Consider the following 15,337-nt stretch of genomic DNA (forward strand, 5'->3'; position numbering starts at 1 on the left):
TGAATGTTGTTTGAGTTTTCTTTTGGTATCTGCTAGCACAGGTCATTGAACATAAAGTTGGTGCTTAATGAATGCCTATTGATTGAGGTCATTTTTAAGGGTTTGGTAGAGCTTAGGCAGCCTTTACCTATCTATTAGAAGGAAACTAACATTTCCATTAGAGGAATCTAATGACCAGTAATAAAGATGGGATGTGAATTAAGGAATGTAGGTAAACATAATTTTGAGATCTTTTTATGAGTTTTTTATGACACTTTTTTTTTGTTGGTACACAATAGTCATTCAAATGAATGAATGAAATGCTTAAGGCTTCCAGAGCAAGTATGATTCTCAAGTCTTTAATCTTGTTTAAAAGGTAAGGTAAAGGATGAAAACCCCTCCTTTGAATTAAATTGATAGGAAGGGGATTCTTTTGTCTGTACTACTCTTGATAGGGAATTTGGTAGAAATATAAAGTATGGACAGCACTTACATGAATTAATGGCCCAATCATGAAAGAACTGTTTATCTTCAATTTATTTTGATTCCTGCTTTTGATTTTAAAGAGAATTCCTCAATTGGCAAGTTTCCAAATTGTTATTTATGGACCTTGGATTCTTTTTTATTGAGATCCAAATAAAATATATCTTTCAAATCACATTTATAGAAGGAGGACAGCAAATATGCAAAAAAAGAACAGATTGTCAGTGTTTGTCAGTGTTTCTATTAGCATTATCAGTCGCAATGGAGCAACACATTTGGACTTTTTAATGCTTTAGGGTATAAAAATTTTACTTATGAAAATGAAGTTGATATGAGTGACTAGCACTATTTGCAAGTAAAATTGTGCTTATTACAAAAAACTCCAGAGTTTTGTCAGTGAGCCTTGTCAGTGAAATCTACGGCTACTCATAAAAGATTAACCTAGTAATCCACAGAAAAAAGACAAAACTGATGATGAATATATGTATTATGACATTTTCCGATGAATTATAAACTTAGAACTGGAAGATATCTTAGATACCATACAGTCAAACCACCTCATTTTGCAGATGAAGAAAATAATGCACAGAGAAGGAAAGTGGTTGCTTAAGGTCACACAAAATCATTATCCGAGGTAGAATTTTAACATAGGTCTGACTGTTAGAATATGTAATTTTAGAAGTTTGGAGTAGTCAAAAGGGCATCAAAGTTAAGATATTTCTTTTTCAAAGGCAAGGAGCAATTAGAGATTAAGTGATCCATCAAAGATTGTCAGACTGGGCGATGTAGCCCCTCTCCCTGGCTTAATCCTGGGAGTAGTAACTTTGTAAAATTTTAATAGTGCCTGATTGGAAGAAGAGTATTGTACACCATGCAGTACCATAAAAATTTAACAATTACTTCATTTTAAATGGACTCAAATGAGATTTATTTTCAGACTTGTGAGTTTAAATAGCTTCATTCACATTGCCAAAAAAATTTCACATTTGAAATGATGAAAAACAAAACCCAAATTTTAAACAGTTGGAAAAATATGAAAGTATAAATCAAGAGAAATTCAGAAAGGAGACTGAGGCACTGCCCTCAACCTTCCCAAGAACACTCAGACATTTATAAATAGATATTGTCTTTCCAGTTAGAGGTGTTAATATTAGAACTTTTGTTCTTTTCATCTTTGTTTTTTAATCATACATTTAGGTTGGTATAAGTCAAACAACTGTCAGTTAAGTTAATCTTAGTTTTGGTTACTTGTAAATCTTAATTCTACTGTTAAAGTGTAATGTCCCATTAAAGTTAACAAATCCAAACAAGGCAACAAAAAGCCTTTATTTGGATTGATATTTAAGGAACAAAAATTTATGAAATGTTTTCTGTTGTAGTTAATATCTTGTCTGTTGCAATAAATGTTTTCTTGAATATAGCATTCTTGTAGGTGATTTTATTTATGGGAACATAGGATTTTTTTTCCAACCCCTCTCCATATCACCTTCATTTCTACTGTTGTGTGTAATTCAGTTTTCCTGAAATACACCTTTCTAATTTCTTGAGGTCTTTCATGAACCTAACATAAAAACAATAAAATATTTAGAAATTATATAGAAAGATCAGAAGTGATACTTTATAGAAAGGCTCTTTGATATTTTAAATTGTTATAGGATGTTTGGAAAGTCCAGCAAATTATAAGGATGTTGCTAGATTTTTATTTTTCAAGATTTTTTCCCTCCTTTTTCTTCTGTCTGCTCAGACTGCCCAAGGTGGTGGCCATCGGACGCTCTTGTATGGACATGCCATATTATTACGACATTCTTACAGTGGTATGGTAAGTAAACATGTTGAACTCATTTGCCATGTGCTCCAGGCAGAGTTTTTCCCTTCTGTTCAGGAACTATAGGTATTAACAATTAAATTATAGCACCAAACAACTGGTTTTATAAGCTCTTTAAAGGGATATTAGCTTATAATTTTTTGAAGTTTTTTTTTAATGGAATAATTTAGTGGTGAGTACTTAGGGAATATAAGTGAGAAAAGCATCTTTCCTGATGATTTGTAATTTCAATCACTGTTTAAAAAGTGAAGTAGTATTGTTGGCATTATTTTAAAAATCAGTTCAAGGGAATAATGGACCTAAAGCATGCTAACTCAAATATTTGAAAAGCCATGTCCTAGCTGGTATGCACTTGTCAATGCTGCCTTGTCCCTTGCTTTTTTCTCTTTTATGAGGATTTTCATTGCCTCTCTATGCTTATTCTCACTTTAGCCACAACTTACTTCCTTCTCTTGGTTAAAATTCATATTCTTTCTAACCTCATCTGAATTATACCCTTCAGGTTTGCAGCTTACTCTTTATGTTCATGGAGTTCCTGTAAAGGATGTATACAACATATCAGAGGGTGTAATTTGGTCCTCAGTTACTTATTTACCCGGGAGCATTTCTTTCACTGTCGATATGTCTCTCTCCAGTCTTTTGTGGGGAAAGCAGTTAGAGACTTGAAAATTCACTTTGGGACATTAATCATGATCAATGCAGTTTAAATACAGTTATAAACTATAGGCAATTAAAACCCCATGGTTAGAAAAAAAGCATCCTACTTATGGAAAAGGCTGTTGTATGGTACAATTGAGGCAGATCGATGGCATATTACTTTTCATCACAGGATTTGGCTGTGAGTATAAATATGTAATGATGAATACTTACTTCTTTATTTCTAGTACCTCTGCTGCCTTTCCACCTCCCGGTCTTCAACAGATAAACTGGCTTTTGATGTTGGGTTACAAGAAGACACGACAGGTGAGCTGTGTGTTGGATCAGGAAATTTTGAACAAAATATTTTCTGGGATTAGATTGGAATAGATTATGGGACCTGATGTGATAAATTAGATGAATATGTGGCCTTTATAAACAATGAATAGCCCTTTTAGTGGATTATTTCTTAGTGAAAACAGTGGATTTAGAGTTAATTCGTAGTAATCAGTCCTTTCCACTTTAGGTAGTTAGAAACCAAGGCAAGGCTTCAAAACTATTTTTTCTTATATGTTTGAGGAAGAAAGTAGATTTTTCTGCACTACTTCCCAAAAGTTTTAACCACAGTGACTTTTATTTTATAGTAGTTTGTGGAATTACATTTAGTCTTTCTTTCCCTTTTGCTTCCATTCAAATGAGATAATATTTGTACTGTACTTAGTATAGTAACATGTGCATAGTAGGTACTTAATAAATACTTGTTCTCTTTCCCTTCTTCTGTTACCTTTCTTTTTTAAAATTAATTAATTCACTCACTCATTCATTTGCTCTAAATATAATGAGAATGTAGCTCCACCAAATACACGGTGAATTGATGACATTGTATTCTTATTTTCTATTCCTGTCTAAATAGTGGGACCATCAGCGTGCCTTCCCACATTTTTGACTTCTTGTTCAGGAGACTATAGTTCAGTGGTATCCAGTATTTCTTTTATTTTGACCTTTTAATTTATCTTCTTTGATAAGTAAAAATAATCTGTTCAGTCTTCAATGGAGAAATGTTTTGTTGTTTACTCTTTGAAGAACAAATGTTGGATCCACAGTTAGTGATCCTAATCTACACTAATCTTTGATAGGGGCTTTCTCTGAATTTGCATGATTTAGCAGGCTCTTGGGGAATGGAAAACATACAGATCATAATATGACAATGCCTGGGTTCTAATTCTAGCATATTTTCCAAAAATTGTAAACTGTGAACATAGATGAAATAGTTTATTCAAAATAGTTTGGAAAAGTGAGAATGCTTTATCAATTCAGAATTCATTTCACTAATTAGATGTGAACTATATATTGAAATTCTTTAGTTTTGAGGTACCCACAGTACCCAAGTATTTAAAAATTTATGATGCTTTAAGGAGAAAAATATGAGAGAATTCTCATTTATTTTATTGAACCTCAGGCATATCTCTGTCCTCCTCCCTCCCCCAAATTCTTTTTTTTTGGTGTATTCTTATTTCAAATTAATATATACCAGCATAAAAGCGAATGAGAAATAAATTATTTAAAACAAAGAAATACTCTGCTATCCAGTTGCTTTTTTTGTTTTGGTTAAAGTAGTATAAAAAACTATGTTCATCTATATTCATACGGTATTAATTTACCCTAGTAAAAGCAGTATTCCTTGTACTTTTAAAATTTCATCTCCATTTGGCTCAGTGACAAAGACGCTGTAACAAGTAAAACAATGGATATTGTGCCTTGTCTAAAAAAGGACTTAAGGAAGAAAATAGCATTTTGTCCAACTCTCATACAGAGCTCATTTGTAATAGCTATTTTAATTATCATCATTAAAGGGAAGGTTATTTTTCCATGAAATATTATTTTATACTTTTTAAAATATGTTAGTGAGAAAATATTGTTTCAAGAAGACTGATTGTGAAAATTTATGTCTTAATTTCTCCATTTTTTAAATGTAATCTGCAGGGACGTAAAATAAAAGGAGATTCTCAGTGTTTTTTTTTTAATAACTTTCCATTCTTCTAAGAGTAGTACCACCATTCTTCCAGTTGCCCAGATTTGTGTCATTGGCATCCTCTAGGACTCTTCATTCACCCTTACCCCACATATCCATTCAATTGCCAGATCTTCTACCTGCGCGACATCTTTTACATCCATCCCTTTCTCTATGCTCTTGTGCCCCCCCTCTTTAGTTCAGGCCTTTGTCACTTCTTTCCTAGACTACTCTGATAGCCTCCTAATTGTTTTCCTTGCCTCAGTTCCTCCCCTACTCTCTCCCCACCCCAATGCATTTTCTGCATAGTTGCCAGTGTTTTCCTAAAAGGGTTTGATCCTGTCAGTCCCTTATACTCAGTAAGCTACAGTAACTTCCTATGTAATCTCTAGAATCAAATTTAAAAACTTCTTTTTGACAGTTTTGACTTAACAATTTTACTGCAACCCACTTTTCCAACATTATTACACTTCACTCCATTCATGCATACTTGCCTTTTTACTTGTCCGGTGAAATAGTCCTTCTGGCTGTTCCACATATATAGCACTCCATTTCCTTTCTCCTTGCCTTTGTTCTGGATGTCCCTAGTGACCAGAATTCATTTTTCCTGTCCTCTACTTCTTAGAATCCCTAGTTTTTTTAGGTTAATCTCAGTTGCCAAATTCTAAATGGACCCTTTTCTGATTCACCAGCTGCTAATGCTTTCCTCCCCCCCCCAAAAAAAAATTATCTTGTGTACAAGTATATGTCTCTGTCAGCTACATTATTATCTTCTTAAGGGCAAGATCTGTTTCACTAAATGCTTTTTGATTGATTGGAATATTATTGTAGGTGAAGCATGTTGGTGGACCATCCACCCTGCTTCCAAGCAACGTTCCGAAGGAGAAAAAGTACGAGTTGGAGATGACCTAATCTTAGTCAGTGTGTCCTCTGAAAGATACTTGGTAAGTACAAAATAGCATGGTCAACATGGTGATTTTATATATGAATAATGTTCCAATGAATGACATCAAGATTAATAAAATTCTTTTCTTAGGTTTAGATGACACATTACTTATCTCAGTTATATGCAAGTGATCCTCTGTCAGTGTTTGTTGATTTGATTTAATGAAAAGAATATTATAATTGTGTTTGAGGAATACTTAATTCTAGACTTGACTCTGCTTAATGTGCAGTATGATGTAAGTCCCTTAACTTTTCTGAGTCACAGTTGTCTCATCTGCAAAATGAAGGGGTTTGACAAGATGATCTTTATGATCCTTTCCAGTTGTGATCTGTCCTTTCTTCCCTTCCCTTCTTCCTCCCTACCCTTTTCCTTATTTGTTCTAATTCTGTTTCTGGAGCAAAAGCTTGTAAGAGGACATAAATGAAGGCTTCTGGCTAAGAACAATGACCTTCACATGTATGGTAATAACATTATCAATACTTACTCTTACATTATTTTACTAATGATATGTAAATGACATCTAATCATGAATAAAAAAGTCCTGTTTTTATTCTCTGTCCAAAGAAAGGAATCTGGAGCACATTAATTGATATGAACACAAATCATTATGTAAAAATTCATACAAAGAAAGGAAATGCAGATAGTATAGTTAGGAAAATTTCAGGTTAATAACTGATATAGCATCATTCTGTGATATATGTGTGAAGAAAGAAGTCTAGATTAAAAACTAAAAATATTCTTGCATTCACTGTATGTATGGTAATGGAGTTTGATATTCTCATGTATTAAATTACATCTTTATTGAGAATGATTATGATCGAATGTTGAAGAGAGGCCACATGGAATAGTGTGTTGACTGAATAGGAAAAACCTAGGTTCAGCTGCTGGCCCTAACATTTACTAGCTCTTTGACCCTGGGGAAAATTTTTTTCATTTTTAAAATGAAGGAAGGAAGAAAAGAAGGAAAGCTTCATTTTATGTAGGAAGATAAATTATATATTCATAAAATGGGACATTATTGACTTTATGTAAGTAATTCAGAAAAAAATCTGGTTTTCATTGTATTCAGAAAGTTAAATATAAGTTATAAATTTAACATTGTTATAGCTATTTATCACAGAGAGCTGGCATGACTTTATCAATAACAGGTCATTTTAGACCAGGCCTGCACAACTTGAGGCTCACCAAAGGATTTTGGATGGCCCATGAAAAATGTAGAGGATGTTTTCCTCTACAGTTTTTGCAGGCTGCCTGAAATCCTTTGGTGTGCTGTAAGCTGCCTGCAGGCCTCAAGTTGTGCAGGCTGTTCTAGACCAACCATCACAGTCAATCAACAGAGATTTATTAAGAACTTACTATGTGCCCAGGTACTGTGCTAAGTACAGATACAAAAAAAAAAGCCCAAAACAAAGTCCCTTCCGTCAAGGAGCTCACATACTTATGAGTGAGAAAAACATGCAAACAACAATGTACATACAAGCTATGAACATTTTTTCCCACGGGATTATTAGACTATTAGATGGGTGAATACAGTAAATTAACATTTGCTTAGATTTTAGCAAAGTATTTAACAAAGGCTATTATGGTGTTCTTGTGGAAAAGGAGAGATATTGTCCATACAAATATAGAACAATTACATAGACTTCGAACTGGTTCAGTGGCCCGGCCCAAGGAGTGGTTTTTAATGGCTAGCATCCATTTGGAAGGTGTCTACTGGACTGAGTCAGTGGTCTGTTCTTGGCCTTCTGTTGTTTAAGATTTATCTATGGCTTGCTTCTTTTATTTGAAAGCACTTTATAGCCTGGAACACTGGACAATACCTAAACAATGCAATTGAATATAGGTAAATGTAAAATTTTACACTGAGGTTTAAAAAATAAACTTCACAAGTATAAGATGGAAGAGTTGTGGCTAGAGAGCTTTTTGAGTGCAAATGATTTGGGAGGTTGGCAGACTTGTTCTCTTTGCCTCTGAGGGGCAGAAATAAGAGTAATGGGTAGGTAGAAGTTGTAGAGAGGCAAATTACACTTGATACAAAGAAAAACTTTGTAAAATTTGAGCTGACCAAAAGTAGAATGGGCTTATTTGGGAGAAAGTGGGCTCTCCCTCATTGGAGGTCATCTTGAAATAAAGATTGGATAGCCACTTATCAGGCATATTGTTGAAATTATTTTTCAGGTATAAATTAGGCCAGATGGTTTGTTCAAATTGAGATTGTGTGCTCATGTGTTTCTGTAAAATAGGAGCATTTTATTATGGGATGGATACTTTTGGAATTTTTCCATTGATAAGCATGGATCAAATTGTAATGACACTAACTTCCTTGTTTAACTTAGAATTAAAGAATTGCATCCATCTCTTTAATGGATAAGATGAGATTGAGGATCAGTTAGTCTTCATTTGTGATTTTTTAAAAAATGGCTCTTTTGTAAATTATGCAAGAAATGCTAATTTGTTTAGTGTGTGTATACACACACACACACACACACACATATATACACACACACACATATATACACACACACACACACAATATATATACACACACACACATATATATATATATATATATATATAATATGAAAAAAGAGAAGATAGAAGTACTCTGTGAATGATTTTCACAAGCTATTAAATTATCTGGGCAGCTCTGTAGTACAGTAGATAGAGTACTGGACCTGGAATCAGGAAGACTTATTTTCATGAGTTCAAATTCTGCCTCAGATACTTGCTAGCTGTATGATCCAGGGCAAATCACTTAACCTTGTTTCCTCAGTTTCTCATCTGTAAAATGAGCTGGAGAAGGAAATGGCAAACCACTCCAATATCTTTGCCAAGAAAATAGGGTCACGAAGAATTGTATATAACTTAACCGACTCAACAAAATTCAGTCATAATATGAAAACAAAGTTATAGTCTTAGGGGACCTGAATTCTAGTCCTAGCTCAATACTGGTTGCATGACCCATAACTAACTTTTAGTCCCTCAGAACCTTATTTTCCTCTTCTATGAGTTTTTGGCTCCTTATGATTATTTCATTGTACTTTGTTCTCTTGATCTCAAGTCCAGCTATAGGGAAACTTAGGACAATTCCCTATTCTGCCAATAGAATTGATTACATGTACATTTTCTGTATGTACATGTTAAGACTCGTAATATCAAATATTCAGAGAACAGAAATCTAATACTAGGAATAGCACTGTAAAAATGGCTTATTAGGAAAGTAAATTTAATCAGTTAGCTAAAATGAAGTTGTGGGATTATTTGTACATTGCATTTAGTTATACTATCACTTTACTGCCAGAGAACCAGTATGCCATAATGGATAGATTTGTTGTATAACTTTGAACAAGTCATCTAACCTCTCATTGCTCTAGGCAGCTTTCTAAGACTAAAGTTTAGAGAAGATTTCAACTAGCATTGGTTGGGGGAGTTACTTTACCAATGGGATCACTTATGTTGTCCTTATCCCTTCTCTCAAATGAGATAATATATGTGAAGTGTTGTGGCAATCCTATGCGTATGTTAGCTATTATTATAGATTATACTAATAAATCACATTTATAAGATACTTTAAAGTTAACAAAATCCTTTCCTCATAATGACCCCATAAGGGTAGGGAGTATAAGTATTATTGTACTCATTTTATAGGTGAGTAAAGACAATTTATCATAGTGCCTTGAGGCCTACCTGAGAATGAATAAGGAAGAATACTGTTACTGAGACTTATTAACTTTGTAATTCAGAAGAAGTCAAGTAATGCTTACATACTTTGGGTAATCTGCTAGTACTTAGTTACTAAATGTTACAGTTTACTTTGATACAGGGAATTCCTCATACTGAGAGCACAAAAGATGCCTTAGATATTCTCATTACAGATGAGAAAACTAGAGTTTAGAGTGTTTCCACAGCTTGTCCAGGATCAAAGAGAAGTTAAGTGCTTGAAGTGAGATTTGAGCTATTATTACAGTATTACTGTTATGTAATAGTATTACAATATTATTGGTGCTTTAAGAAATTATTTCAGAATGTTGTGAAAATTTTATATGAACTGATACATAGTGAAACAAGAAGAACTACAACAAATTATACAATATAATCATTATTACAAAACTTTTGAGGACTTTTTCAAACTGGTGAAGAATGAAATGAGCAGAACCAGGAGAACAATTTATACGATAACAACAAAATTGTAAATCATTCAACTTTTAAGTAACCATTCATGATTCCATTAAAGAGCAGTGATAAATTTAGGGTGAATAATGAGGTGTGAAATACACACACACACATATGTGTACACACACACACATACATACATATACGTATATACACCTATGCGTATGTACTTGTGTGTGCTTTCAAATATATATATATATATATGTATATGTGTGTGTATATATATATGTATATATATATATACACACACACATATATATGTATATATACACACATATATGTGTATATATTTATATACACACATATATGTGTATATATTTATATACACACACAGACATCCAGCCATTGAAGGATTTTTCTTGGCTATGCATATTTATTACAAGAAATTTGTTTTTATTTTTTCCAATGGGGAGGGAGAAAAAATAAATTTTTGTCAGTTTTTAAAAATTGAGAGGTGAAGGATGTGACAGATGTGGAATATTGTATACACTTTCAAATGAGGACCCTGTATTGTTAGTTTTACTTGATTGTTTTACTTTGTTCCAAGATACCTCTCATGAAATAATAGTAATCCGTAAATGTTTCTAATGTAAAAACAAGACAATAAAACTTTTTTTTTAAAGAGAGACTTGAACGTCTGTCTCCTAACTCTGAGGCCACTATTCTCTCTATAGTGTCATGCTACCCCTACACATGTGTGAATATGTATTTATTAGTTAGATTCTGTCTGTGTATGTAAAAAGTTATGTTTTCAAGTGGTTCAGTGGATAGAGTGCTGGCCTTGCAGTCAGTAAGACCTGAGTTCAAACATTGTCTCAGATGCTAGCTATGTGACCCTGGCCACATAGGTAATAGCATTATCAGTACTTACTCTTATGTTGTTTTACCAATGATATGTAAATGACATCTAATCATGAATAAAAAGGTCCTGTCTTTATTCTCTGTCCAAAGAACCTTTGGACAAAGAATCAATAACCTTTCTCAATCTCAGTTTTCTCATATGCAAAGTAGAGATAATGGCACTAACTTCACAGAGTTGTTATGAGATTCAAATGAGATAACATGTAAAATGTATTGTATACTTTAAATGCTAACTATTTTTATTAGTGTTGTTATTATCATCAGTATTATTGACAAGGAGATTTGTAGAAACTGGAAATCAGTAGTAACAGTTTATAGTGAATTATGTACACTTGTCAGTAAGTAAATATCCTATACTTATTTCATTTTGATTTAGGTATGTGACATAATTTTACAGCTATTTATCTATGCCCAATGTTATATAGATGATACTGTGACTTTTATATCAGAAAGAGTCAGCTTTTAGTTATCTATGGCAAAAAGCTACAAGGATGGGCAGATGATTTCATTGAAAAAGGAATTCTTGAATGAGACAACTTCTTTTACCATTTCAGATCAGTACCTTCTCTGCCACTTATTGTCTTATAGAATTGCCTAGAGAAGTGAGAGGTTAGCTGACTTACCCAGGGTCAGATAGTAAGTATATGTCAGAGAGGGCTCTTCTAGCTGAGTCCAGCTCTCTTTCCGTTATGCCATGCTACCTGTCTGGTTATAAGTGATAGTGTAACTAAATAAAACATACAAGCTGTCTCCCAATTTCATTTCAGATAATTGCTTTCTTCATAAGCTTGATTTATTTACTTGTTTGCTTGTTTATCTAATTTATCTATCTGTCTAGTTTACAGTGGTCTTCACAGTAATAGCTCAAATACTGTTGTACATTTCATTTTCTTGATGTCTTCAAATAAGACAATAAATATTTATTGCTTATGAATCACTCCCAAATCCACTTGAGGAAATGAGACTAACACATATAGAACAATTTGAGAAAAGTAAAAGATTATTTCATCTTGTTGGTTGTGTTAAATTACATGATATAGACCTAGGGAATACCTAGGCAATTGGAGGAAGACCCAATGGAGTACATACTAAAAGCTAGAGGCTAAGAAATTACATAGAAAAAGATAGACAGTAAAGGTGAGGGAAAAAAAGTCAAAGGCCTTGACAATCCATGTGATTGACCCTGAATGTCAGAGAATGGCTAGATACTACATACATACATATATGTATGTGTGTGTTTAGATAGATAGTAATTTTTTACATATATACGTATATTTTCCCCTTTTTTCTAATCTGGTCAGTTCAGTAGATTACAACATGATGTGTTGGTTGTTTTTACTCAGACCCATGGACACAGATTCTATCCCCATATAATTAATTTGAAGACATGTTTCACTGGTTTTAAAGTAGACAAGCTGAGTTTGTGGATGGAGTAGTGTGAATTTAGCACTAGTAGAAAAGCAACTTTCTTAAGCCTCTGTCTGGTACAGGTAGGTAGTGTCATTGTTACATAAAGATAGATATAACATTGAATTGATTACTTTATGCCTGAAGAACTAACTTATAATAATTTATAATGAATTAGTCATTTGAAACTGTTATTTTATTCCAAATGTAAAATGCTACAGGCATGACTGGAGTGTTCTTGCAAAATTCTCTTCTGATGTTCAAATATTTGGTGCAAACCCAGCATGCACAGTTTTGATTGAAGGATATTTCTTTGATGATAGCTAGATGGCATAATTAGTAGAGTGTTAGACCAGGAAGACCTTGGTTCAAGTCCTGCCTGTAATATGCATTTGCTGTATGACCCTGGGCAAGTCATTTAACTTCTGTCAGTCTCTGTTTTCTCATTTGTGAAGTAAGGATAATAATAGCAACTACCTTACAGAGTTGTGATGATCAAATGAAATATATGAAGTACCTTTCAAACCTTAAAGTGCTTTGTAAAAGTTTTATTTGTTAAGACAACATGTGTTGAATTAAATTTCAAGTGACTAGAATCTTGTTCTAAGGAGACTTCTAATTCGTAGATTACCACCTAAAAATATTTAGAGAAATTATTTTAACTCAGATTATAAATTTTTTTTTGATAGAAGCTGTATAAAATGATATAGTTCATTTTTAGACATTCAGGGTCAAGTATATGGATTATTCCTTTTTTATATCTTTTTTTTTGGGATGGGGTTGTTTCTTATTTGGCCACTTTTATTTCCTTATTCTCTTTCACACGTGGTATGCTTACCCCTTTCTACAGACATTTTCATATTCAACACATGTGTTTTCTTACCCATGCCATTTGGTTATTGAAAGACATATATACATACATATATGTGTATATATGCATAGTGTTTATATATATGTGTGTGTATATATTTATATATATGTATTTCAATATATATGTGAAATTATACATTAACCAATATGCAATTGTATTTTAATTATTTCAGTGACCTATTGAATAAAGTCAACTTAATCACAGAACCCCTGAGGTTCTGTATAGTGCATACCTGAACAAGAATCCCTTCTATGATATTGCTGATAATTGATCATCCAGCCTTTGCTTGAAAGTCTTCAGGGAAGGTGAACTCACCCACTTCCAAGGCAGCCTGTTACACTTTTGAATAGTTCTAATTTTCTGGAATCTCTTTCTTACTTCAAAACTAAATTTGCCTCTTTGTAACTTTTACTCTTCGATACTAGTTCTATTCTTTAATATTAAGCAGAATAAGACTACTCCCCTTCAGGTAATAATGCCTCAAATACTTGAAGATATAGCTATCATCTTTTTCCTTCATCTGTCTTCTCTAAGTTAAACTTCCCTAGTTCTTTTAAATGATCCTCACATGGCATTGCATGATATGACCATCTCACTATCCTGGTCACCCTTTCTTTGTGCTTTCCAGTTTATCTGTGTCCTTTCTAAAATGTGATGACTAGGGAACTGAACATAAATACTCCAGATGTGGTATATCTAGGATGGAGTGAGGTAAGAATACCTTTAGAGTAATTAGAGGCAGCAGTGCCTAATGTTGCACAAGTTCTGTAATGCCCCTAGAGTGAACACAAGTCCTGGGAAGGTTTTGCTGAGGCTACTATGTCTTTGTTGTAAATAAACCAAGTATTTAAAAGATTAGCCTGTTGATAGTAAGTTGCAAAAACATTTTATAGACTTATTGGGGAAATATTACTACTAAGCAGTAATTTATATGCTAGAACTGGCTCCTGATTCCAAAAAAAGCACTGAGAGGGTTTAAAACTTTAGATTTAAGTAATGATAGGTGAATAAAGTTTAGCCAGCAAAGTATGTAAATTTGCGTAGGATATTTTTCTTTAAATTCGTTATGTTCTTAATTCAAATTAGTATATAATTCTATAATTTTCTCACATTTCCATAAAGTTTTCTATTTTTGTAGAGGAGCTGTCTGTACCAAATCTTTAAAACTAGCAGACTTAAGAGAGGGAAACTATGCATAACTGACTTCTCTAATTTTCTGCTTTAGAATATAATTTGTACTTATTTTAATAAAGATTTCTATTTTTGGCAAAGAGGCAAATTTTAGTTGTTCAATTTGTTGAGGCCTGTGAAAAGATTGGGAGCATAGGATTTAGCTCCCATAAAAAACCACTGCCATCTTGATGGTTCCTGTGATGTGCATTTTTAACATGAACAGAAAAAAAGTATTAAAAGAATCATAAATACTGCAGGTGGAGTATTAATTGAAGAAAACATAAAGGAATGAAATCACTTACCAAATTAAAAAAAGAAGAAAACACTACCATCTAGTGGCTACCACATCCCAAACAAGGTTCCTTTAGGACCTTGATAAGTCTCAGAGGGATAGATGTGCCTGCTAGATTCAAGCTACTTAAGTGATGGTAAATAGCATGTGGAAAATTTCACATTGAAATTTCATCTTGAAAATAGATTCTGCGTTTTGGTACTTAAGTCCCGCAGTAAAAAAAAATGAACTTCTTTGAAGAGAAGGAAAACTTGCTTTTATGAAAGAAATTCCATTTTTTATTTCCTCCTTTCCATTTTTTAATTGCTCTTTGTGTTTGATCAGTCAATAAAGATCTTTTAAATATATCATCTGTGCAATGCACTAAGTTGGTTACCTTAACTATGAAACTGTAGAAAACTTAAAACTCATTGGTAACTTTGATTGATTTTTCATGAGAAGTTGCTAAAAACCTGTACAAATGAGTACTTTGTATTTCAGTAAATTTCTTCTTTTGTTTCTTATTACAGCATTTGTCTTATGGCAGTGACATCTTACATGTAGATGCTGCATTCCAGCAGACCCTCTGGAGTGTGGCCCCAATCAGTTCAGGAAGTGAAGCAGCCCAAGGTAAGGAGAATTCTGCTTAATTAGGGATCTTTTTGTGGGCTGGAAAGTAGACCATCATTCTTAAAATTCTG

The 15,337-nt window shown here is 33.2% G+C and overlaps 1 protein-coding gene across 1 annotated transcript in view; it reads left to right on the forward strand.

Annotated features, from left to right (window-relative positions):
- The window catches only part of RYR2 (ryanodine receptor 2), a 794,727-nt gene that overhangs the window by 294,687 nt on the left and 484,703 nt on the right, over nt 1–15,337 (forward strand). Inside the window, 4 exon segments of the mRNA XM_078156251.1 lie at nt 2,207–2,281; nt 3,172–3,250; nt 5,766–5,878; nt 15,167–15,266. Coding sequence (XP_078012377.1) covers nt 2,207–2,281; nt 3,172–3,250; nt 5,766–5,878; nt 15,167–15,266 — 367 coding nt within the window.

This window comes from Phascolarctos cinereus, unplaced genomic scaffold (assembly GCF_003287225.1).
Source record: "Phascolarctos cinereus isolate Bilbo 61053 unplaced genomic scaffold, phaCin_HiC Scaffold_5;HRSCAF=322, whole genome shotgun sequence".
Taxonomy (NCBI): domain Eukaryota; kingdom Metazoa; phylum Chordata; class Mammalia; order Diprotodontia; family Phascolarctidae; genus Phascolarctos; species Phascolarctos cinereus.